General features: G+C 40.0%; 1 protein-coding gene across 1 annotated transcript in view; it reads left to right on the top strand.

The window, feature by feature from the left end:
- The window catches only part of Hsd17b12 (hydroxysteroid (17-beta) dehydrogenase 12), a 125,213-nt gene that overhangs the window by 17,314 nt on the left and 84,470 nt on the right, over positions 1–23,429 (top strand). Inside the window, exon 2 of the mRNA NM_019657.4 lies at positions 23,120–23,166. Within this exon, the coding sequence (NP_062631.1) occupies positions 23,120–23,166 (47 nt within the window). The remainder of the gene's footprint in view (positions 1–23,119; positions 23,167–23,429) is intronic.

The raw sequence follows: 23,429 nt of genomic DNA, 5'->3' as shown, positions 1-23,429 counted from the left end.
CACCTAAACTGAGATCTGAATGGAACTTTCTTCACCCCTTTCCAACCATATGGGACTCATTATTGTTCTAATGAATTTGTAGCACAAATTAACTTTTGTATTTGCTTATTCCTCTGCCTGGGGTACTCTTAATAGGTAGCCATGATTTAAATAAATGTGTGTGGGGGGAGGGTCAGCAGAGAGATTACAGTCAGCTGTTATCAGGCAAATAGAATTCTTCTAGAAGTGCAAAGGATGAAACTGACTGCTTCTGAGTTACATAGATAATCCCAATTGAGACCTTTGTGTTTCTTTGATAAATAATTTTAAAATAATGCATCTAAATTGAGGCCCATCACATGCATATACATGGTACTTGGATCTCTTTGAAGACTGAGCCCACTGAAATTATTATTGCTTCTTCACAAAAATTAATTTGGACTAACTGTAAGAAAAAACTAAATCATCTTCAGCTTGGGCTAAATTAACAGAACACTTTAGCCTGGATGGTCTCAAGAGCAGACATTTATCTTCCAGTTCTGAAGACATGAAAGCACAAGATCAAGGCAGATGATGTCAGGTGAGGGCATGCTTCCCAGTGTGCAAATGGCCATCTTCTTGTGTCCTTACTCACGGTGTATTATGTAAGGACACCAGCCCCATTCAGGGGTTACTACCTCATAATCTCCCCAAGTCCCATCCCTAGATGTCATCACATTTCAGATTTAGGCTTCAGTATACGAACTTATAGAGAGATGAAATCACAAATTGTAACATTTTGTCCATTGGACTATAAAGCCCAGTATTCTATCACATTACCTATATTACAAAGAAAAGTTGGGAAAATTTTGTGGTTAAGTAGAAGTCTAGAAACAGTTTTATTCTTTTTTTTTTTTTTTAACAGTTTTATTCTAAAGCAGGGTGTTGTTGTTGTTGTTGTTTGTTTGTTTGTTTGTTTTGAGACAGGATCACTATGTAGCCTTAGCTGGTTTGGAACTTGCTAAGTAGACCAGGCTGGCCTTGAACTCACAGATTCACCTGCTTCTGCCTCACATGCAAGAGTCACCAAGCCCACCCTCTAAAGTAATTTAAAAAAGAAGAAGAAAAGGGTATACCGTTGCCTAAGCTTCTTTAAAAACTGCACATTTATTGACTGTATATGAGTATAGTGTTTATGTGCTTAGCTACTGATCTTTTCCTAAGTATGGAAGATATTTTACACTGTACATTTCCTTATAAATCAAATTGATTTGGTTTATAAGGAAACATAGCTCTGAAGTACTGAGCAGCAAACTGCTGGTGTAACTCTAAAATGATTATACAGAAAAATAAAAGTAAACCTTATTTTTGCTGAGCACGCCACATGACTTCATGAGAAAATGAAGCTGTTCAGCACCACCCACTCTGAGCTATGCCTTTCTGGCACAGCTGCATCTGCTAACAGATCTGCTACTTGCAGATTTGGTGTTCTCGATGCCTGACATGGGTCATTTCCACCATAGTGTTTCTCCTTCTTTGTTTCCCTCATCCTTTATTTACATTCATTTTCTAGAAAATGATGCTTGGAACATAATTGGTCTAGCCAGTTAAAGATCACCTTTTGCAGTGGTTTTCAAGAACAGAACAGAAATGAAATTCTTAAGTAATACTGAGACATCTTCCCCAACAGCAGAGCTAACCTTTTTTATCCATCTTTCCTGAGATGATGGAACAGATTAGCCAAGTTTTCTTTAAGCTCACTGTGCCCTCCAGTGGAGAAAACATAGGCACTGAAACAGTTGAGGTGACAAGTGCTGGGAAGACAAGTACGAAACACATTCACACACCAGCCAAGCAGGTGACTATTTTCTGCATCCTGGAATAGGATGGTAGGTCTTTTGTGGTTTGTTAAGTCCCAAAGAGGGACTGATAGTCAGTGCTTTGACTTGCATAGTGCATTGTGGCCTTTTGTCCTGTGTTACAACACAGTTTATGAAAGAGTAGTTTACTCTAATAGGAGGAGAAAGGGTTTTCCCCTTCAACAGTGAACTCATATGATAGCTTTAGTAACCATGGAAAATCCTGCTTTTATTTAGTGGCTATAAAAAAGAAACATTTTGCATTTTGCTACACTTCTGTGTTTTTTCAAAGCATCCAGAGTATGGGCATTTGGCTACTACTCTTCCCAGTTCTGAAAATAAAGAGCTGAGCTGTCTGCTATGATGTGATTGGTGCATGGTCCGTGACGGTGGACTTATTGATGTGAACAATGTCTGCAGGTGATTGAGTCCCTGACAGAATCAGCTCTAGCACACATGCAGCTATGGTTCAAGGATGCTGAATTCTACAGAATGGTTGTGTGAGCGTTGTGTCTTCTAGAAGGGAGAGAGAACTGGCTCACTAAAGGAGGCTTGAAGTAAAAGTTTCTGGATATGTCTTGAGCCTATAGAGACTCACTATGACTGGTTTCAGTTACAAAATGTTCTTTACCTGTATTTTTATTCACATGATGAATTTTGTTAAGATTGGGTGAACTATGGTAATACACTCTAAAGAGTGCTGTTGATTATGGGAGACTGTTAGAAATTATGCTGATGATGACTTCTATTTAGATGAAGCTTTTAAAGATTTTTAGCTAGTATTTAGAAATAAACATATTTTACTCTCACAAAAGGCTCAGCACAAAGATACTTTTAAAAAATTGAACAAGTTACCTCTGTCCTTTGAAATTCTTTAATTTGTGGAATTTCCATGAACCGTCTTTTGTCCTAGCTAGTTTTGTTAACTTGACACAAGTTAGAGTCATCTGAAAGGAAAGAACCTCAATTGAGAAAATTCCTTCAGAGGGAGGGCCCAGCCCATTGTGGGTGGTGGTATCTACCCCTGGGCTTGTGGTCCTGGGTTCTGTAAGAAGCAGGCAGAACCAGCCATGATGAGAAAGCCAGTAATTAGCACTTTTCCATGGCCTTTGCATCAGCTCTTGCTGCCAGGTTTCTGACCTATTTGAGTTCCTGTTCTGACTTTCTTCAGTGATAGACTACAATATGGAAGTGTCAACCAAATAAACCCTTTCTTCACCAATTTGTTATTACTCATAGGGTCATTGAAGCAGTAGAAACCCTAACTCTAAGACATCTTTTAATCTTTTTGAAAGCATCTAATATTTCATAGCAATTTTCTGGTTTTAAAATACAACTCTTAGTAATAGAGTCATATACCTTTTAAATTTAGTTTTTCAGAGATTTTTGTCTTCATAAAAAAGCTACGAAAGTTTGCACTGCAGTTAGATGCTATGAAATTAGTATATAGCTCTTAGCGTCCCAAGTAACATATGTGATAAATTTAGCAGGTTGAATACTTTTAAAACTAAGGTGTGGTGTATTAATTTGAAGTAAATATTCAGGCTTTTAAAATGGGTAAAAAAAAAATTGTGTTCTTAACTCGGACTGCAGAGGTGGTGATGCTAAGGATGCCCACTGAGCTTAGGCCCAGGGCAAGGCTAATGCTGAGCATTGAGCCCGGCCCAGGAAGCTGTGGTTCTCAGCTGCAGCGCTGGAGGAGTGGGATGAGAGAAAAGTCTGTTGCAGTTGAGAAATACAATGGGTTGTCTTTAATTAGAGTATTAGTCATTTCACTGGAGTTTAGTAGAAGCCACATTCAATCAAGTTATGAAAAACTGATGTATTTCCAGACTTTGTTTTTTGTGAAATACCACAGTTTTTCTTATTGCAGGCAGAAAGCCATTTTTGAGTTCTCTCAGTAATTTGATATGAAGACAGTTCCATTCACTGAAGGCACTATTGGCCAATAGGACTTTTAGTGGTGATGAAAATTCTGGCTCTGTGTTGGACAGGTAGTTAGGAACCACTGAGCACTTGGAGTGTGAGTAGTGTGATTTTTGTTTGTTTGTTTTTGTTTTTGTTTTTTTGAGACAAGGTTTCTGTGTATAGCCCTGGCTGTCCTGAAACTCACTTTGTAGACCAGGCTGGCCTCGAACTCAGAAATCTGCCTGCCTCTGCCTCCCAAGTGCTGAGATTAAAGGCGTGTGCCACCACTGCCCAGAGATTTTTTTTTGTAATTTTTAATTTTGACTAAAAATTAAGTTGATAGTCACAAATGTCTTATGGCTACTATATTGGACAATTTAGAGTTTAAGCCTTTCTACAAAGGTCCTGTGTTCATCAGGGATCAAATTACGACCATGAAAAGCTGTGAGCATTTTCCTTCTACTCTCTACAGTTAAAATGGTTCTGTTCTAAATAACTAGAGTGTCCTGGGAATTTGTTGGGAACAAAAAGGGGGCCCTGGGGAAGAGAGGGGAGGAAGACCCACACCCCGCCAGAGTTTTACCTATTCTCTGGTCTGTCAGGCATGGGAGGGCTGCTGTCTACCTTTCACTCATCCCCGGATGGGCATCTAAGTCTCTGACCCACTCTTCGGGGGTTGGCAAGGGGCAGCCGTACCTGGGATTCCTGGAGCTATTTTGCTAAAGCCACAGGGGTTATGGGAGAGAGGAATGGGGGAAGAGGTTCCCAACACTGATGAGAGTGAGTGCAGTGGATCTTGACTGGAGCAGAGACTGTCTAAGGTTTTAGAGCTTTATTATAGAAAGGCAGGGAGAAAGAGAGAAGGGGGGGAGAGAGTGAGAGAGAGAGAGAAAGAGAAGGCTAGAGAGAAAGAGAGTAAGAGTGAGAGAGGAGAGGAGAAGACAGGAGAGAGGAGAGATGGAGTGAGAGTGAGGGGTAAGAAGTAAGAGTGAGTGCCCCTTCTTAGAATTGGGAACAAAACACCCATGGAAGGAGTTACAGAGACAAAGTTTGGAGCTGTGACGAAAGGATGGACCATCTAGAGACTGCCATATCCAGGGATCCACCCCATAATCAGCTTCCAAACGCTGACACCATTGCTTACACTAGCAAGATTTTGCTGAAAGGTCCCAGATATAGCAGTTTCTAGTGAGACTATGCCGGGGCCTAGCAAACACAGAAGTGGATGCTCACAGTCAGCTATTGGATGGATCACAGGGCCCTCAATGGAGGAGCTAGAGAAAGTACCCAAGGAGCTAAAGGGATCTGCAACCCTATAGGTGGAACAACATTATGAACTAACCAGTACCCCGGAGCTCTTGACTCTAGCTGCATATGTAGCAGAAGATGGCCTAGTCCGCCATCACTGGGAAGAGAGGCCCATTGGACACACAAACTTTATATGCCCCATTACAGGGGAACACCAGGGCCAAAATATGGGAATGGGTGGGCAGGGAAGTGGGGGGGAGGGTATGGGGGACTTTTGGGAGAGCATTGGAAATGTAATTGAGGAAAATACGTAATAATAAAAAAAAAGAAGTAAGAGTGAGAAGTAAGAGGTAAGAGAGCAAGCGAGGTGGGGCTGAACAGCCCCTCTTATGGTCTTTACTGTTGCTAGGTAACTGGGGAGGAGTTTAGCCTGAAGGTCAAAAGCTTGGGCCATTGCCTGCAAGACTACTGACCATGCTTCTCTTGTGGAGGTTGTGGGGGGCGGGGGCTGATAACTTAGGCAGGAGCCAGAGTTCCAGGAGCATGAGGGAATGCCTACCTTGTTGTGTAGGTGAATTATCACCCTTCGGGGTTCAGACCTCAGCTCAACTGGAGACCAGCCTGTAGCCCAAGTTCCCACAGGAATCAGTTGGTATGTTTGATTTATAGACTCCTAAGACTTAAAGACCTATATAGATTGTGTTTGCTCTTTGGTAACCTAGAACCCTGGAGGTTTGCTTTTGTCCTTTTGAGTTAAAATATAGATAGATTATGACAAACGATAGGCGTTCAAGTGACCAATGACAATATGGTAAAAACATCAGTGAAACAGTACCCAACCCACATATACCCAACCCAGATGTTCTTAAATGTAGCAAGCAGATCTTCATACTCTAAGAGTAACTTGACTATTAACAGGAAACAGTTTGTGCATGTATCTGGTAAATAATGATAAAATAGTGCTTTTTGCTTTCAGAGGAAGTTATAATTCCATTTTCTTGTGTTATACATTTTATTGATGAATCATGCTGTAATCAAGGTTTTAAGGTTCCTCTAGAGAACAAACATTTGTTGATCACTTAAAATTGTATGTAGACTTTTATGTTGTGTTGGAAGAATAGTTCCTTGCCCGGTGGAACTAATAATCTAGTGGGGACACTTAAACAATGGAACACAAAACTAGAATACAGTGTACTGATGATGCAGGCGAGCAGGGAGACCTGGTGTGGCAGTGAGACCCGAGGGGGTCAGGAGTTCTCAGGTAGAGAAGGTAGGGGTAAGCACACTGCATTTCTTAAGAGAAGGTATGGGAAGAGAGGATAGTGTGTTCCACGTAAGCAGAGGCAACAGTTAGAGCAGAGATGATGCCTGAAGACTCAGGTGCACCACATTTCTCAGTGGTCTTATATCATCCTGACCTTGTTTTTCTTTTTGCTCAGTCTGAAGAAAAAGCTGAACTAAAAATAGCTTCTGGCACAGTGATGAAGCATCCAAGTGACAATTTCAAGGAGAAAATTTAAACCAGATTTAGTTGCTTGGAAAACACTAACTCTTAGAATATTGGAAAATTGGAAAAAGCATCTTATTCACCAAAGCAGATCAATAGTGGTCTACCCTTATTTCCCTCATGAAAATGGAAACTCCGGGAGCTCTACCCTTGTTTTTCACTCTTGTTTTCTCAGGACCTGAAGAGTGCTTAGTACCTATCTGGAACTCAGTATATATTTAGTGAAAGTGAATGAAAGGATGGATCCTAGATTATTCTTCTAAAAGTCACTGTGAGGGTCAAGAATTCAGACATTTTGTTCTTTAGATTGGTTTTTCTTAGTGTCTCAGCTTCCTATTGCTGCATAACAAGTGGTCCCAAAATATAGTGTTTAAAAACAATCACCTGTAGTCTTACTTAGAATTTTATAGCTCATGAATTTGTGACTCAGGAGAAGACACTTTCCCTAGTCTCTTTGCTAGGATAGCCCCTCTTGGGCTGCAGACTCATGTTGGCATCAGCCCCATTAAAGGTGTTGTAACTAGTGAACTTGGAGCTGTCTAGTTTCTTCTCATTTACTAGGCCAGATAGCATCCTTATGCGGTATTGAGACTCTTGGCAAAGGGTGAAAACAAAAGTTGTAAAGTATCTTAAGGTTTTGGTTTTAGACGCTATAGCATAGTTCTGCTACATCTTTTTTTAGTTAGCTAAAGTTCTTCTTTGACAGTTTCACATGTAGTTAATGCATTACCTGACTGTCTCACCCACCATCCTCTTCTATCTCCCTACTGCCCATCTACCTGCTTCTATAAATCTCTCTTACATTCATTTCTATTTGTTATGTTTTGAAATCCACTAAGTTTAATCAGTGTCTGCTGAATGGGGCTGTCTTGTTGGAGTCTGGTGAGCTCAGCAGTTGGAACACATGTGAAGACAAGATTCCCCCTCTCCCAAGAACCAAATTTGTCAATAGCCAAAATCTCGGCAGTAATGGTAGGGTCCTGTAAATCCTTTTCCAGCTATGACTGATAGGTAATAGGGCCAATTTGGGCCAACTCAGCGCAGGTAACCATAGTTGTTGAGAGTTCTTGATTGCAGTGACTGTGCTGAGTGAGTGTAGAGCCTTTCAGCTGTAGCTTCTGGTTCTTAAATACTTCCCACAGTGCTCTCTGAACTTCAGAGGGATTGCTGTGGTGCAGATACCTTGTTTAGGGCTGAACCCTCAAACAGCACGTATTTTCAGCATTTGGAGCAGCCATGGGTCTCTGCATTCATCGCCACTCACTGGTGCAGGCACGGGGCCGAAGCCAGTTCTACTACATTCTGTAGGATGGAGACAGAATCAACCAAGTCTAAATGGATAGAAAGATACCACCTTTTGATAGGACTGATGGGATAATGACAGATTCTCACAGTGAAGTGGGAAAAGATGCATATTACTGTTACAGCCATCTTTGGAAATGGTTTGCTACAGTCTGCTCATACTTCTCCCGTGTGCATACTTCCACTCCCTTAGGAGTCTTAGTACATTATGATGTCCGAGTGGAGTCTAATCATCTAAGTGAAATCCAGGTGCAGATGGGGGTTCTTAGAGACTTATATGATGCAGTTTCTTACCTAGTCAGAACTAAAGCCAACTTACCCCATCCACCATACAGCGGGGAGGCAGGAACAAGAAAGTAGTTGACAGTTCAACTGAAGAAGAACGGGAAGCACCCAGCTATCATTGGTCTACAGCAATTTTGAAATCCACGGGGCCTTTGCCAGTGGTTCTCCCACTCTAGTTACCAAGAATGCCCCTCCGTCAGTGCCCTGCTTTCCTCCTGGGAGTGTTCCTTAGCTTAGTGTTGTTTTCTGAGACTGTTAACTCTTCCATGTGGGCTTCCTGCTTTGCCGATGCTTTTCTTTTTCATGAAAAATGGGTGCATTTCCAATGTTTTTGCCTCTAGGAAGCAATACGTTTTGATGCCTGAAGTTTTTGTTGTTCGGTTTGTAATCATTTGAAATGCTTCTGTCCCAATGAAAGCTGGGAGTACTTTTAGTGACACACTTCTGTGAATTTTATTGGGAGTTGATTATATGTCCCCAAACTCACATCCCTAATTCCTTTCCAAGACTGATGGCTGTTTGGATTTGTTAGTCTGTTGTAGAAGGCCTAAAGATTCTTAGAAGTCAGATGTAGATGAATAAGTTCTAGGCAGCACCTAAGTCCTTCCAGGTTTTCAACAAGAAACTGTAATGGACAAACTCGGGTTTTACTGGGAATGCTTTTCTTGTTGAGAATCTTTGCCAGTTGAAGAGATTATCCACAGCACCTGCACTTTCTCTTAAGTCTGCTTAGAAATTAAGGCTCTCTTTTTTCATTGACTTCTCTCTCCCTGTTTTTATGTATAGCTAAAATAAGCCAATTGCCACTTTCAGTGTTCTGTATGGAATAAACATCCCAGGTGGGTAGGTATTCCACCTTGGAGTAGTCTTGCCTGACTCCTGCTGCCATGTGCTATATGACCTGTGCTTTCTGTTTTAGCAGAAGTTTTTTATGATTTTGTTGGCTTTTGCTAACAATGTGTTTACCATTTTTCCAGTGTCTCTTGGTTATTAGGTCTTAAAGTTTGATACTTCATATTTCAAGTGATTGGAATTTTTTGGCCTTGAAACTAGGTATGTAGCTGAAGCTAGCTTTGAATTCAGGATCCTCCTGATTCCATCTCTAAAGTCCTGGGGTTATAAGGATGTGCTATTACGCCTGACTAGGTGGTGATTTTGGCACCTCACACTTATTTAGATATTATTTTCTGTCTCAGTTACTGCTACTGAAAAACAAACTACACTTACAATGTGATTGCTTAAAGTAACAACCACTTCATTGCAAGGCAGTGGGTCAAAAAAATGGGCAGGGCTCACAGAGATGCCTCACCCGTGTGCCATATAGGATCAGCAAAGATGGTTTTGCTGAGGCAGGAAAGGACCCTACTTTTGTGGGGCCTATTTCTGACTTATTTATATCTGAAATTTTGACTTCCCTCCTCAAGGCTTCTCATTTAATAGGTTTGGCTTATGAGACAACATCTTACTGTGTAGCCAGGTTTGCCAGAGTTCATGGTAATACTTCTGCCCCAGCCTCCTCGTTGTTGAGATTACAGGCCTGAGCCACCATGCCCAACTTTATTCAGTTGCTTTGAAAGAGGGGTTTTGTTTTGTTTTGTTTTGTTTTGCCTCTTAAAGCCTGGACCAGACTAGGGGAACCAAAACTTTGATCAAAGCAAGTTACATATCTAAGGAGAATCGATTCTGTCTTTTGATGGGAGGGCGTGTGGAGGGGGGGGGTTGTTATGGTTATCCCTAGAGTAATCTCTTGCACCAAATAAGTATAAACTATGGGGGTTTGGTGAGAAGTTAATAAATGAGACGCTAGATGAGGTGCCTCTCATCTATCTACCTCATAGATGTGCTTTGTTTGGCTTGTATAGGGTTTTACCTATACAAATACAATTACCAGTGCCTTTTCAATTAAACAGTTGGAAAATTTCATCCTGGAGGTTGTGTGCCTTTCCTCTTTAGAAAAATGCTAATCTTTTGTTTGGGCCTGCATTACCATCTAACTAGAAATTGCCTGCTTTGTATACTCTCATTACCATGCTGATCACTGTGATATCTTAGTTTTCACTCTTTGCTGCTGTAAGGGATTAGATTGAACACATTAGCTGTGTTAGGTAAGACAAAGTAGGGAGATGGACAGTGGTCAACTAGATGAACAAGTGATAGAATTAGAGATGAAACAAAGCAAAGATCTTGATAAGAAATAACTGGTATGTGATGGTAGAGTTGAGGTTTTAAAACTGTGAGCAGGGAGGCCTTTCTGAAGAGTTGTTGAGTAGAACCCTTAGATGGGAGGAAGAGCCATTCATTAGACACAGTCTGGTCACAGCATTTGAGAAGGTAGGACAGTGAAAAGAGTTACAAGTGGGACTGGGCGTAGTGTATTTGGGCCTGTGATGCAAACAAGTGGAGAGTGATGGTAAAAGCTACAAGGTGGGCATAGGCAGAGCTGTGAAGGAGCATGTAAGAGGCATGCAACCTTTGGGTTTATTCTGAGTATTGGAAGTCACTTGAAAGATCCCAGGAGGCACAGTGATGTGGTCCTTTATTTTACTTACTTATCTTTTGCTGCTATATTGTGAGTAGACTGTACTGTCTGAAGGAGTGGTACTTTGAGTCTGATGCTGTGAGGGTGAGACGTTGTACACTGTGAGAAGGTGAGAGGATATAGACAGGTCTTATGGTGGATGGATTGGATATGACATGGGAACAAGAGTCAAGGACAGCTTTGGGACTATTGACTAGTGTAGATGGTTGAGTTCTCCTATAGCATGTTTTGGCAGCTTGAAGTGGGATCTTGATCATTATTAACTTTGCAGACTTCTACACAAATAAGATAAACAGTAAGAACTCACAAAGAAGTTGTTTATTTTATAACCCTTAATGTGTTTTCTTACCTTAGCAAACTGCAGTATGGAAGTAGAGAAAGCACATGGCTGTATTTTGGAGGATATGTTTATATTTAATGCACAGCTGTTTACTGTTGAGCATTATTAGGACTTAGGAAGGGCTTTTTATTCTATTGGCCAGGCCTGGCACGGTACTTTCTATCTATTTCAGTTGGATATGATTATAAAGTGTCAAATACTATTCAGTATTTGTATTTTGTGTTGTTATGGAGAGTTAATTCAGTTTTGTTATTAAAAATGGTTGCCTACACATGTGTGCCTGTGGTCCCAAGTACTTGGGAGATTGAGACAGAAAAAAATGACTTAAACCAGTTTGAGACCAGCAAAGGCAACGTTCAAGCCACCATTTAACTAAGACCAGAATCATAACTGTGAGACGGGTTGAATGAATTTTGTGAATGAATATTCTGCTTGTGACGTCTTAGTTACATTTGTATTTTAGCCATTAGATGTTTATTGTAAATTTGGTACAAAATGAGATACTAGATTTTTTTTTTGGCCTCCTTTTAGAGGAGGCTTAGAAATAATTTATATCTTTAAGTTCCTATTTTAAAAGGATATTATCACGAGATGGAGATAATACTAGTCTATTTTATTATAATGGGACTGGGAGGAAATAATCTTTTATAAAAGGTGAGTTAAGAGTTTATAATTGCTTTCACCATTTATTTTACCTAGTTTTAGAAAATGAAAAGCATTTAAACTTAAATTTAGTATATGTTACATAGAAAACGTAACCGATTTAAAAACACATATACATTTTGCTAGCAAAATGATTGATTTTTTCTTCTTCTTCTTCTTTGTGAAGGAAGCTGTGAGTTAAAGTGTCCTGGTGAGTGAGGTGTTTGTATTCCAGAGGTGTAGCTGAACCAGACAGGTCTGCAGCACACTGGTCTATTTTTAGACCTGGGTTGCCATTTTTATCCTGCAGAAATATTCATCAGTATCTCGCTGACAGGCCATCAGTTTTATAAATGTGCCATCCAGACCAGATTGTGCTCTTCAGCTCACTGCAGCTCCTCTTTTCTCTTCGATTTGTTCATACAGCTGTTTGGAGAAGAGGTTTTTATTTCAGTTCATTATTAGATACTTGAATTCAGAGATTTTCAGCCTCACACAGTCCATTCATGTTGCTGCTGCTGCTTACTCATTGCTGCTTATCGTTTAGTATGGGAAGCTGTCGCAGATGATTCTGGAAGCCAGGAAGAGGGCTGTGTACAGAAGGGGCTCTCTCTGGCTGCAGGCAGCTCTTGGCTACCTTCTTCAAACGTGTTGCTTTATGTATAGATGTATATGTTCATTTATCTCGTTGTCTCCCACTTGGCCTTGGCATTAGCTCAGTTTGCTTTCTAATGGTGCTGAGGGTCAGATCAAGATCCTTGTACATGCTAGGCAGGCACTGTCCTAGGCAGTTTCTGCTGCCCTTAGATTGAGCACAAGTCTATCTTCATCTTGATTGGGCTAGAATTCAACAAAAGACTACTACAAACTGATTGGCTTAGAAACACAAACTTACTTCCCACCATTCTAAAGGCTGTGGGGTCATGAAAGTCATGGTGTCTGTCAAGGTCCTGGATCCTGGGTCATAGGTGTGCCTTCCTGGCCTGCATTTTGACTCACAGAGGATATCTCAGTGTCCTCACATGAAAGAAGCAGCAGATGAGTGAGCTCCTTTGTCTCTTCTCTTCATTCATTCCTAAGAGCTTTGCTTGATGTCTTCATTCCCTTCCTAAGGGCTACCTCTGAACACTCTCACCACAAGAATGGACATTTTAACATACATGCAAACTTGCAAAGACACAGAGCATTGAGACCCTAGAGAATTGAATTTTGGTTCTAGATACTTGAGTGATATAATAAATAATAAGACATAAGGCAATCTCTGCAACCAAGAGAAGGCAATGGGCACATCCTCTTAAATATAGCTGTTTATTATTATTATCATTATTATTTGAGATGTGGTCTCACTGTGTAGCCTACATTGGATTGGTGCTTATTATATAGGCCAAGCTGGCCGCACACTGAGTAGAGTAGTTCTGCTTCCTCAGCCTCCTAGCTGCTGGGTTTATAGGTGCGAGCAACCATATCCAGCTCACCATCTCATTTTTATAAAAGTTCAGATTTCCAATTTAGGATTGGGGTTCACTTACCTGTTTAACATATATCTACTGAATAGTAACTTAAGGGCCATGTTACTAGTTGCTTTGGATGCAGTGGCTTGGGAAACAGGACTCCTGACTTACAGAGCACACAGCTATTTTGAGAAGCAAAGACTTAGATGTGATATTTTACATTGGTGATAGTATAGCATTCTATACTATCAGACTGTGGGCTTTAAAGTTTGTAACTTGGCCACCCATCCTCTAGCTTTATTACCTTGGGCAAATTTGTTAGATTTTCTGAGACCCACCTGTAAATTTTCATCGATAAAACTGATAGATAATTTTAAAGTTATTGTAAAAAAGAAAGAGTGTTGCTTATTTAGCAATGTGCAGAAAATACCTAATGTTAGCCAGGTTGCACAACTGCAATCCCAGAGGTGGGAGGATCATGAGTTCAAGACCAACCTGAGATATGTACTGAGACTCTGACTCAAAATCAAATCTGTACACCTCTAAACAAACAGAAAACACCACCCCTGCCTCCACCGGGCCATGACCACTTTTAGTACCTGGAACAGTGAGCACATTACATTTCGGGACAGTGGCAACACTGGGGGGGATAGTAGGTGTCCTGAGTCTTCTGTAATGCTTCAGCACTCAGGAATTTCCCAGTTCTAAGTTGGGACAGCTGACTGGTGGCTTAAACAGATAAGAATTTATGCATCATCAGAGAAACCAGGGTAGGCCTGGTGAATGTTGGTTATTCAATATTCATTGATAATGTGCTTGGCAGTTACTATTCAAAGCACAGAGGATTCATCTGTGAGTAAAAGCACAACTCTGCCTCTTTCATGAAATTTATGATCTAGTTAGAGAGATTAAAAAAAAACATAAAAATATTGCTGTGAGCCGGGCGGTGGTGGCCCACGCCTTTAATCCCAGCATTTGGGAGGCAGAGACAGGCCGATTTCTGAGTTCGAGGCCAGCCTGGTCTACAAAGTGAGTTCCAGGACATCCAGGGCTATACAGAGAAACTGTCTCGAAAAAACAAAACAAAGAAACAAACAAAAATGTATTGCTGTGTTAGAAGGTGTACTTGTAGAAAGCTTTGTACAGGAGGACCTATTTAAGTTAGACTGTGACCAAATAGCATGGTTTTAGAGTGTGGGTTAGGTGGCACAAGACTAACAAAGAAAGTTATAAAAAAAGAATGGCGTTACCATCTCAAACGACTTTTAATGAGTTGTTAAGCAGTCACGAGCCACATATCTACAATTCTTGATAAAATTTGATTATTAAAAATTTTGTTTCTTTACGACAACAGATATTGTAATAAATATTGATAGTAATGTATAGTATGCAGTTCTAAATGTATAAAGATGATAAAAAAATCACACTGTCCTGTGGCGGTGACCATAGGACTACTGTAGAGCAGAACAGGGTGAGAGGGGATGGGGGTGGCCTCATGGGCCACTGCAGATCAGAATACTCAAGATGAGAGTGGACAGTGACTACAGGACTCACGGGACGGCAGAACACTCAGGGTGAGAGTGGACAGTCATTATAGAACTTGTGCAGAACACTAAAGGTGAGCGTAGACGGTGGTCACAGAGACCATTATACATACTATATATTATAGGTAGTCTATACTGTTTCTAAAGCTGTGTACAACAAATAGCTGACTGCAGAAGAGAGCATTTCCCCTTGAGCTGGAGTTACAGGTAGTTGTAAGCTGCCTGATGTAGGTATTGGGAACTGAACTCAGGTCCTGAAAAAGAGTAGCAAGTGTTGTGTACTGCTGTGTTCTCTCTCTCTAGTTCCCTGGACAGCTTTCTTGAGGTCCTCCCCCCCCACCCCCCGTTCGGTGATTGACAGGCCCATGGAAGGGGCAGTGGTATATCTTTGTCCTTTATCAGAGAGCTTTATGCCAGGTAGTAATCTTGTAAGGTTTGGATAGTTGCCAATTAATGATCTTCCAAGCAGCTCAGCATGTCACATCTCCTCCCAGGCCACAGAAAGGACTCAGGTCCCATTTCATCCTTTTGGTCATTCATAAAGAGTCCTGACATTCTAGGTCTGAGTTTGGCAAGTTGTGGACTATGAGAGAGAACTACACTTCATGGTCCTCTAATTCTGCTGATACTTTTTGCCCAACACTATCACTGTTCTCCTCTTATAGACTTAGGTTAGGGAAGTAACTTAGACCAGAGTTATTTGTCTGTAAGGACAAGAAAGAGAGACAGCTGGTGAAATGGTATTTCAGTCTGGAACAAAACCCTGGAATCTTTCTTGCTAGAAACTATGAACTTCTGACTTTGGTCCACAAAGTAACTATGTGAGTGGCAGTATGTAATCATTAAGATTCAGTGGGAGACTCTGGTTCTGGGGGTCTTCCTGTCTTTGCCTCCCTAGCACTAAGATTACAATAGCACACCCAGCTGAGGTGAAAACTCGGAACTTTTGACCACCATTTTACCAAATGAGCTGTCATCCCAGCTCCAGCACATTTTATGATGTAATTAATGATTAGTGTAAAGAACCAGACTAGCAAGTTAGAGAACTTGTGTGTGTCTATTTTGAATGAGAACACATTATTTAGTCTCTCCTATTAGGAAGTTAATTAGGGATTGGAATTCTAGAAACCACATCTGATGATTGTTGTGGTCCATAAAGCTTAGAAGTTCAAGTTATTAAAAGTGGTTGGTATGGATGGAGAATAAAGAAGAATGTGTCTGTCAGTTTGAGGAATAGCAGGCACACATGGAGCTGACTCCCTGTTGTGTTCCATTTGGGAAACAGGGAGCAGTTTGGCCGGAGGGAAGCTGGTTTAGGACTAGAAAAACATAAAGTGGGATTTAGCATCATTAGATTAATGAGAAAGACATTGGAGCATTCATGTAAGTATAGTTGCTAAATCCATCTGTGCAGGTTCATAAGGCAAATTTCCTAGTATAGGAGATTCATGTTCTAGTGATGAGATTTGGTACAGTATGGCTTTTGGCAAGTTGTTTAACTTCTGAGATAGTTCATCAATAAAATTAGATATTATCACAACCCCCTTCCCTCCTTTCTTTTTTTGCTTTTCATGGTGTTGTCTGGGCAGTTCGCAATTACATCCTGTGGGCTGCTGAAACAACTTGTTAAGATGGCATTTGTAAAGTGTTTGCTACTGATTGACACATGTTAGACACTTAGGAAACTCCAGCTTATGTAAAAGGCCTATTCTAGCTGTGAGAGCAGTCCAAGTACAGACTTCACAGTATGGAGTAGTGTCGAGTGAGTGATGCAGTGACTGGTTTACTGCTAACTTATGGGACCGTGAAGCAAGATTAATAGCGATTTCCTTGAGAAAAGGAGTATTAATAGTAATTTTCCTTTTTATCTTTTCTCCTCTTTTAATATTCCTCATTTCATTTCATTTACTGCGTCTAGGTACTATGGCAAACACATGATATATATTGCTCTCTTTAATATTTTCCTAGTATAGTATGGTGGTTACTCAATAGTTGTTGAATCTTTAGCAGGATTCTGTGTGATAGACAATGTTAACTTTACAAATCAAAAAACCAACAGAATTTGGGGTTTTGAACCTGGCATTATTGTTCATGAGCTTAGTGATTTATTTTCTGAGTATGTATTAAAATAACAGAAGCCTAAGCCTTTTGCATATGGTGTCTTAATATGGTGTCCTGTGACTCAAAGGTGATAACTATTAAGACCCCTGCTCTCTGCAGCCTCCTCTGCTCTGCCCTCATGTTTTGGGTAAGGAGAGCTATGAACAATTTGGCTTTATGAAATCACATGGCTCCATGAGGATTGATAGCCTTTTAATTCTTACATAGTGTTTGCATTTTTAAAGAAGACATGCCATTAACTGGAATGAATCATTGCTTGGAAAGGACTTCAGTTAACCACGCAAAGTGACAATCAGGCAGCAATCTTGAAGCTGGCCGGCGATTCACCTCTGTTAGAGGATTCCACTTTTCAGTTCTTGTCTCTGTTCTGAACCGATGGGTGCAGTAGTGCGAGGTGCTTGGGTATTTTCTGTTTGCTTGTTTGAGTTTGGTCTGTGTTTTAAAATGGCACACTATAAATGGCTCAGTATCTTGTTGGCTCAGACAGAGGTAGTGAAAACTAGAGTGGGAGACGGATGCTTGGGGGAACTGTAAGAACTGCTTGAGAGACAAGGAAGAATATATTGCTTTAGGACTGTAGTAAAGTGGATATCTATATTCTATAGTTAGGAAAGAAATGGATATGACCCCAAACTGGAGTTATGGAAAATGTCCATGTGTCTTGGTTTAGTCCTAAATTTACTTTTTCCTAAAAATAATAATTTTTAACTAAATTATGACTAGGGATAAAAAGTTCCTACTGCCTGTTCTTATTTTATATCACTTTCACTATTCTCTTTTTAATAAAAATGCAGGAAGTTACTGGTGTTTTATGAACTTGCACCCTGCATGCTTCTCTTCTTTGTTCTTTGTTAAATACGAGCTGGCATATGTTAGACTACGTTAGCATTTGCTCTGAGGGACTTCAGTGCTTTCTAAATTCAGCTCTGCTCAGCCTGTAGACTGTTTGCCTGAATCAATGGAGACTGCTATTTTTAGCAACAAAAGGGAATTGAAATAGCAATTTTCTTCCCATGCAATAGATCCCCAGGAGGAATACTGATGCAAGCAAGCCTTCTGTCATTTTCTATCCCTCCCACCACCCCAAGCACTTGGGAAAGGCAGCTGTCATGGTTTGTGGCAGTATTAATCTTTAATCAGTCGAGTGTTTTCTTCATTTAGGTGTTGCAGGGGAGTGGGGAGTCACAAAAGGAAGCTGCTTGGAAATAAGTAAGCTCTTAGGCATGGGCTCTGCAGTCAGAGTTTAGTGGGCAGAGACAGGGAAAAGATGGAGAGCTAAAAATAGCACGCTTGCTTCCAGTGTTTCTCTAGTCTATTTTTGATGTTTGATTTTGATAAGGTTGATTGGGCTCTTACTAAAAATATCTGTTCCTAGCAAGTTGAGGACAAAAAGAGTAGAATATTTTTAACCTATACAAGCTAAAGTACTTTTTGTTGACTGTATAAAATCTGGAAGAAGAACTGGTCAGTTGCCAGTATTTTATGTAATCTGTAACAAGCGAAACACTTCTGGATGCCAAGTTGGGATATTCTCTATAGTTGTCAGTTCTCATCTTCTCAGACGCTTGCAAATGTGGGTCTTGCTGTTATATTTATCTGTGCAGACATGAGCCTTTTAAAAGTCCCCTTTCCCCATCTCCTCTTCTTTCTCACCTCGGTCTACTCATGGCCATCCTTTGTATTTCCCCAACACACAAGGGAGCTTTTTTGTGTATCACGTGGAAAGTTGTCTAAATGTATCCCCTTATTCCATAGCAAAATGGGATCCGAGGATACCCACTGTTAACCCAAGAAGCAAATCTTAGGGATGAGAATAGTGAACTTGGAATCCTTTACTAATCTAAAATGGGTACTTTTCCTTTCTAATTCTGTTTGGGATGGGTCACTGCAGACCAGCTCCTTTCAAGGAAATCCATAGACTCCTTTGAAAGTATATATCTAACAAGTTCATTATAAACAAGTTAAGCGTCTTGAAATTACATTTTTTAAAAAAATCTCATTTTAGATGGTAGATTCTTGTGTGATGTTGAGAGGAGGTGCAGTGTGTTATTTCCAAATAAGGAGTGAATGAAACAGTGAGTCTTGTTGCAAGAAGCCAGCTTTCCATTCAGAATCTTTTTCATTCATTCATTCATGTATCCTTCTATTCTTCAGCAAAGCCTCAAGAATCATCTTGTTAAGATAATTTTATGTCTGTGTTTTGCTTGCATGTATGTGTGTATTATATACATATATATATATACACACACATATATATACATACACATGTATGTGTATATGTGTGTGTATATATATGTATATATGTGTATGCCTGTCCATTGAGGTCAGAAAAGGGAATTGGGTTCCCTGGAACTGGAATTGTACATGGTTTATAAATCATCATGTTGGTTCTGGGACCAAACTCAGATTGTCTGTAAGAGTCACAAGTGCTCTTAACCATTGAGCTGTCTTTCCAGCCTAAATTATCTTTTGCTTTTCTTTTTTAAACCAGTGACTGTCCTATCAGTTAAATTCTGGAGACCCAGACAGACCCAGTCCTGTGGAACCCTAAGTTACTAATGTCATAAGGAGAATTATAGAGAATTGTGAGATCTTGATAGTCTGGTTGTTAAGGAAGGGGCAAGGATGTTCAAGTGAAAACCTCCAAGATGGAAGCAGAACTCTTGCTGTGAATGGCTCAGTCCATTTGATCTGCCAGAGTAGCTGCAGAAATTTAGAAAGCCAGAAACCTAAGTCCTCATGGTGCTTCATGCTGGAAAGTCCAAGATCAAGGTGCCAACAAGCTTGCTTGTACTATGAAAGTGTTCTCCAGTCCAATGACTTGCTGTACCTCAGGAATACAGTTCTTTGCATGGCAAGGGCACAGGGCAGAGAGGCTTAATTATGGCTGCAGGCTTCTGTGAAGCCCTGATGAATTCCATGCAAAAAGGTATTGTCCTCATGACATAAACACTTCTTAAAGGCCCCATGTTGGCCTACTATCATATTGGACATTCAATTTCAACACCTCAATTTTACAAAGATCAAATTTAAACCATAGCATAATATAGATTGAGAATAAAGAGGATCGTGTTTGTGAAGAGAGTGTTACCTTGCAGGAAGTGGACACATTCCAGCATGATTGGTGTGAGGTTAAGGGAAACATGTCAAGGACTTTGTAAAGGATAAGGGTAAGGGGAGTTCACTCATTCATTCATTCATTCATTCATTCACTCATTCATCCTTAAAACGTTACTAATCATCTCCTTTTGAAGTCGCTGGCTTGCCAGTTTGACTGTGGGGACAGACAGACATGACTGACAGGTTTTAGGCAGGAAAGTGACATTTGGATTTGTACTGTGGAATGATCACTTGAGCCCAGGAGAGTGACTAAGGGAGGAATAAGAAAAAAACGAGATGCAGATGCACTAGAAGTTGTTTTAGGAGATCCTGGGAGAGATGAATGGTAGCTTTGCTAACTTTATATGCGTATTAGTAAAGAGCCTTGCTTTTTGGAAAGGCAATGCCTGCACATGACTGAAAAATTTAACAGTAAAAAGAATTAAAAAGAAAAACCTTTCTCTAATTCTGTAGAAGCTGCTGCCAGCCGACTCTTGATTTAAAGTGATGATTTGGTTAGCTTCCTAAATTTCACAGTGGAGTTTAACTGTCCTGACAGTGAGTATATCAAATCTTCTTAGTAAGAACCACAGTGTTATTTATATAAAAATACAACTTAAAACTCACTCATTATGAGGTTGTAGCTTTAAAGCGAAACAGGACATTGTCACCCTTCTTCAAATCATGTATTCATTTTCCCCTACATTCATCAGATGATTTTTTTCTTTGATTGACTAAGAATTACTTGTTTGTGTTGTATATTATGAAAAGTATACTATTGAGTTTATGTCCTGAAAAACTGAACCCCCCCAATTGTCTGACCATCGTATAACACTAATTATTGCAGAGCTGAGGTGCATAAAAGAGGCTCACCACTTCCAGTTTCTTTGTCTCACACACACACACACACACACACACACACACACACACACACACAATTTTTTTTTAATTAATGAAAGATAAGTAAAACCATTGATTTTCATCGTAACATAAGGAAGATGCTAAGGAACTGTAATCTTATTCTGGATGGTATACTAAGACAGAAAACAGACATTCTGTGACAAGCAAGAAAGTTTGACTAAAGTATGGAGTGTAGGTGCCATGTTGTTGGTTTATGGGTTGTGGCAAGTGTAACATAATCATGTAGGGTGTTAACAGGAGAACTGAGACTAAGCATAGAGGCTCTAAATCTTTGTACTAGTTCACTTTTTAAAAATGTGCATCTAAAGCTATCTGAAAAATAGAAAAATTTATTTTAAAAATCTTTAAAATGTTTATCAAAGTGACTCCATGTGTTTTTTCCTTGGGAAGTTACTGTCAAGTCTACTATCAGACTGAGACAGGAAAGCCTGGTCTAAAAACCTGAGCTTCAGCACAGGAGGGAGGCAGGCAGGAAAAGTTCAAGATGGTGTCCCAAGTAAGTCATTTATAGAGTGCAGGTAGAAAGGAGAGCGCAAATGCTCTGGGAAGCCATTCCTAAGAGCTGAAATGGAGTCCATTGTGTGGAGAATTGTATCAAGATGTTGTTAAAACAGGAATGTATTTATCTATAATGTATGTATAGATTCAAGGATGAGAAAGAAGGTCCTCCCATATGGCGGGAGGCCAGTTGCGGTTACATGAGACCCTGTTGTAAAGAAGCAGGCAACAGTAAAAGTGAGGGACTTCTAGGAATCTAAGAGGATTTAAAAAGCCATACAAAGGGGAAGGGACAAATTTGTATTCAGAAAAGATAGAAAGTTGACTGGGAAGTAAAATGTAATTACAGTCTAGAGTTTGGTTTTATATGGATATTTAACTATAATAATTGTGCAACAAAGACTTTGTCTGGTTTTGTTTCCAGGGAGGGGGGTGGTAGAGAAGGAGAGGGAGGGAGAAAGAGGGTGGGAGGATGAGGAGATGGAGGAAAGGCCATATGTGAGCCTACTCCTAAGTCCTTTTGTTACTCCAGGTGAGTCTTTGGCAGTTGAGGCTAATGAACTACTGTTCATGCCAGAAAGACTCTGTCATTAGAGGTTGAAGATCTGAGCCTAGTGGTAATGGCCCAACCTGCCAATCTCTAGTTTGGGGAGGAGAGTTAAAGATTGGGTTCCCTCCTGTGTATTTATAGTAAAACCTGAACTTGAATGGAAGTCCTAGTTGGGAAAGCCATGCATGCTCTGGGAGGCTGTGTCCCATTTATACTAGTCTAAGTTCTGCCATGTGGCTAGTGACCTCCCCTCAGTTTCATTCATCTGACTTCCTCAGTGTCTGTCTCAGTGGCAAATCTTTGGTATCTCACTCTTTCCCAGAGTTCCTCTTTATGTCCAGAAATCCCACCTTACTGTTTTGCCTTTCGCTATAGTGTATAGACTATTTTAACCAATCAGAAGGTGCCTTAGGCAGACAAGGAAGGACAAAGACACATCTTCAAACAGTATACAAAAACCTCACTCCAACACATAGACATACAAATACATTTTTAAAAATAAAATCTAAAATCTGAGATGAGAGGGTGTGGTTGTATAGATGGAGTAAGATTAATCTGAAGTTGATCATTGCTTCACCATAGATAGGTACATAAAGATTTGTTCCCCTTATTTTTTATTTTATTTTATTTTTTACTTTTCTAAAAAGTTTTTAAAACTCTGGAAAGATGGTGGCTGAACAGGTATCTCATAAATGTACATTTCTTTGAGTGGCACTAAGAAACAAATATCTTTTTTTCACTTACCGTAATGTCACATTTAGTATTATATATATATCACAGTTCATTTAAATACTGTTAATTATACGTTGTATGTCTATACATTAGTTTACTTATTCTTCTATAGATTAATATTTAGGCTTTACTAGCATATAGCAAAAACACAAAGCTACCACTGACATCTTTTTGGTAGATCTTACTTAGGCACTCTTCTCTTGAAGATCGCTGGCTTGTAAGACAAACATCTCTAAATATATTGACAAATAGTTTTTCCAAAATGATTGTGTCAGTCTGATACTACTGGCATGGTATGAAGCTCTTGTGAGCTTCCGTTTCCTTATATCTTCGCCAACGCTTGGTATTTCATTCTTTTCAATTTGAGTTGTTGTGTTAGATAGGTAGTTCTAAACTAGAATACTGGTGTTGCTTATTTATGTATGTATTTATTTCGCTGGGAGTTGAGTCTGGGGCCTCATGCATGGAAAGTTCAGTGTCCTATCACTAAGCTGCACACCCAGCCCTGGATATTGCTCTTTCATATCAAATATTGTACTGGTGTTCTTGGGTGTCATTGGTGGGCTCTAGCTGGACGTGTAGTTCTCAAACTAAACTATTTTTCTTGTATCTCAGTTGTTACAGGTGGCACTGATGGAATTGGAAAAGCATATGCAGAAGAGGTAGGTGATTTTCAGAACTTGTTTTAAAAATAAGAAAAATAGAATAATCTGTTTCAATAGTTTTGATTGAAATTTTATTACATTTATTTTGTTTTATTTATTTACTTTAGACAGGGTCTCACTATGTAGCCCTGGCTAGCCTAGAACTATAGGCGGACCAGGCTGGCTTTAAACTCAACAGAGATCCTTTGCCTCCTATGTATATATATGTTTTTAAAGACTTTGAGAGAGAGAGAGAGAGAGAGAGAGAGAGAGAGAGAGAG

Source organism: Mus musculus, chromosome 2 (assembly GCF_000001635.26).
Source record: "Mus musculus strain C57BL/6J chromosome 2, GRCm38.p6 C57BL/6J".
In the NCBI taxonomy this organism is placed as follows: domain Eukaryota; kingdom Metazoa; phylum Chordata; class Mammalia; order Rodentia; family Muridae; genus Mus; species Mus musculus.
This window is presented reverse-complemented; position numbering and strand designations above follow the sequence as displayed.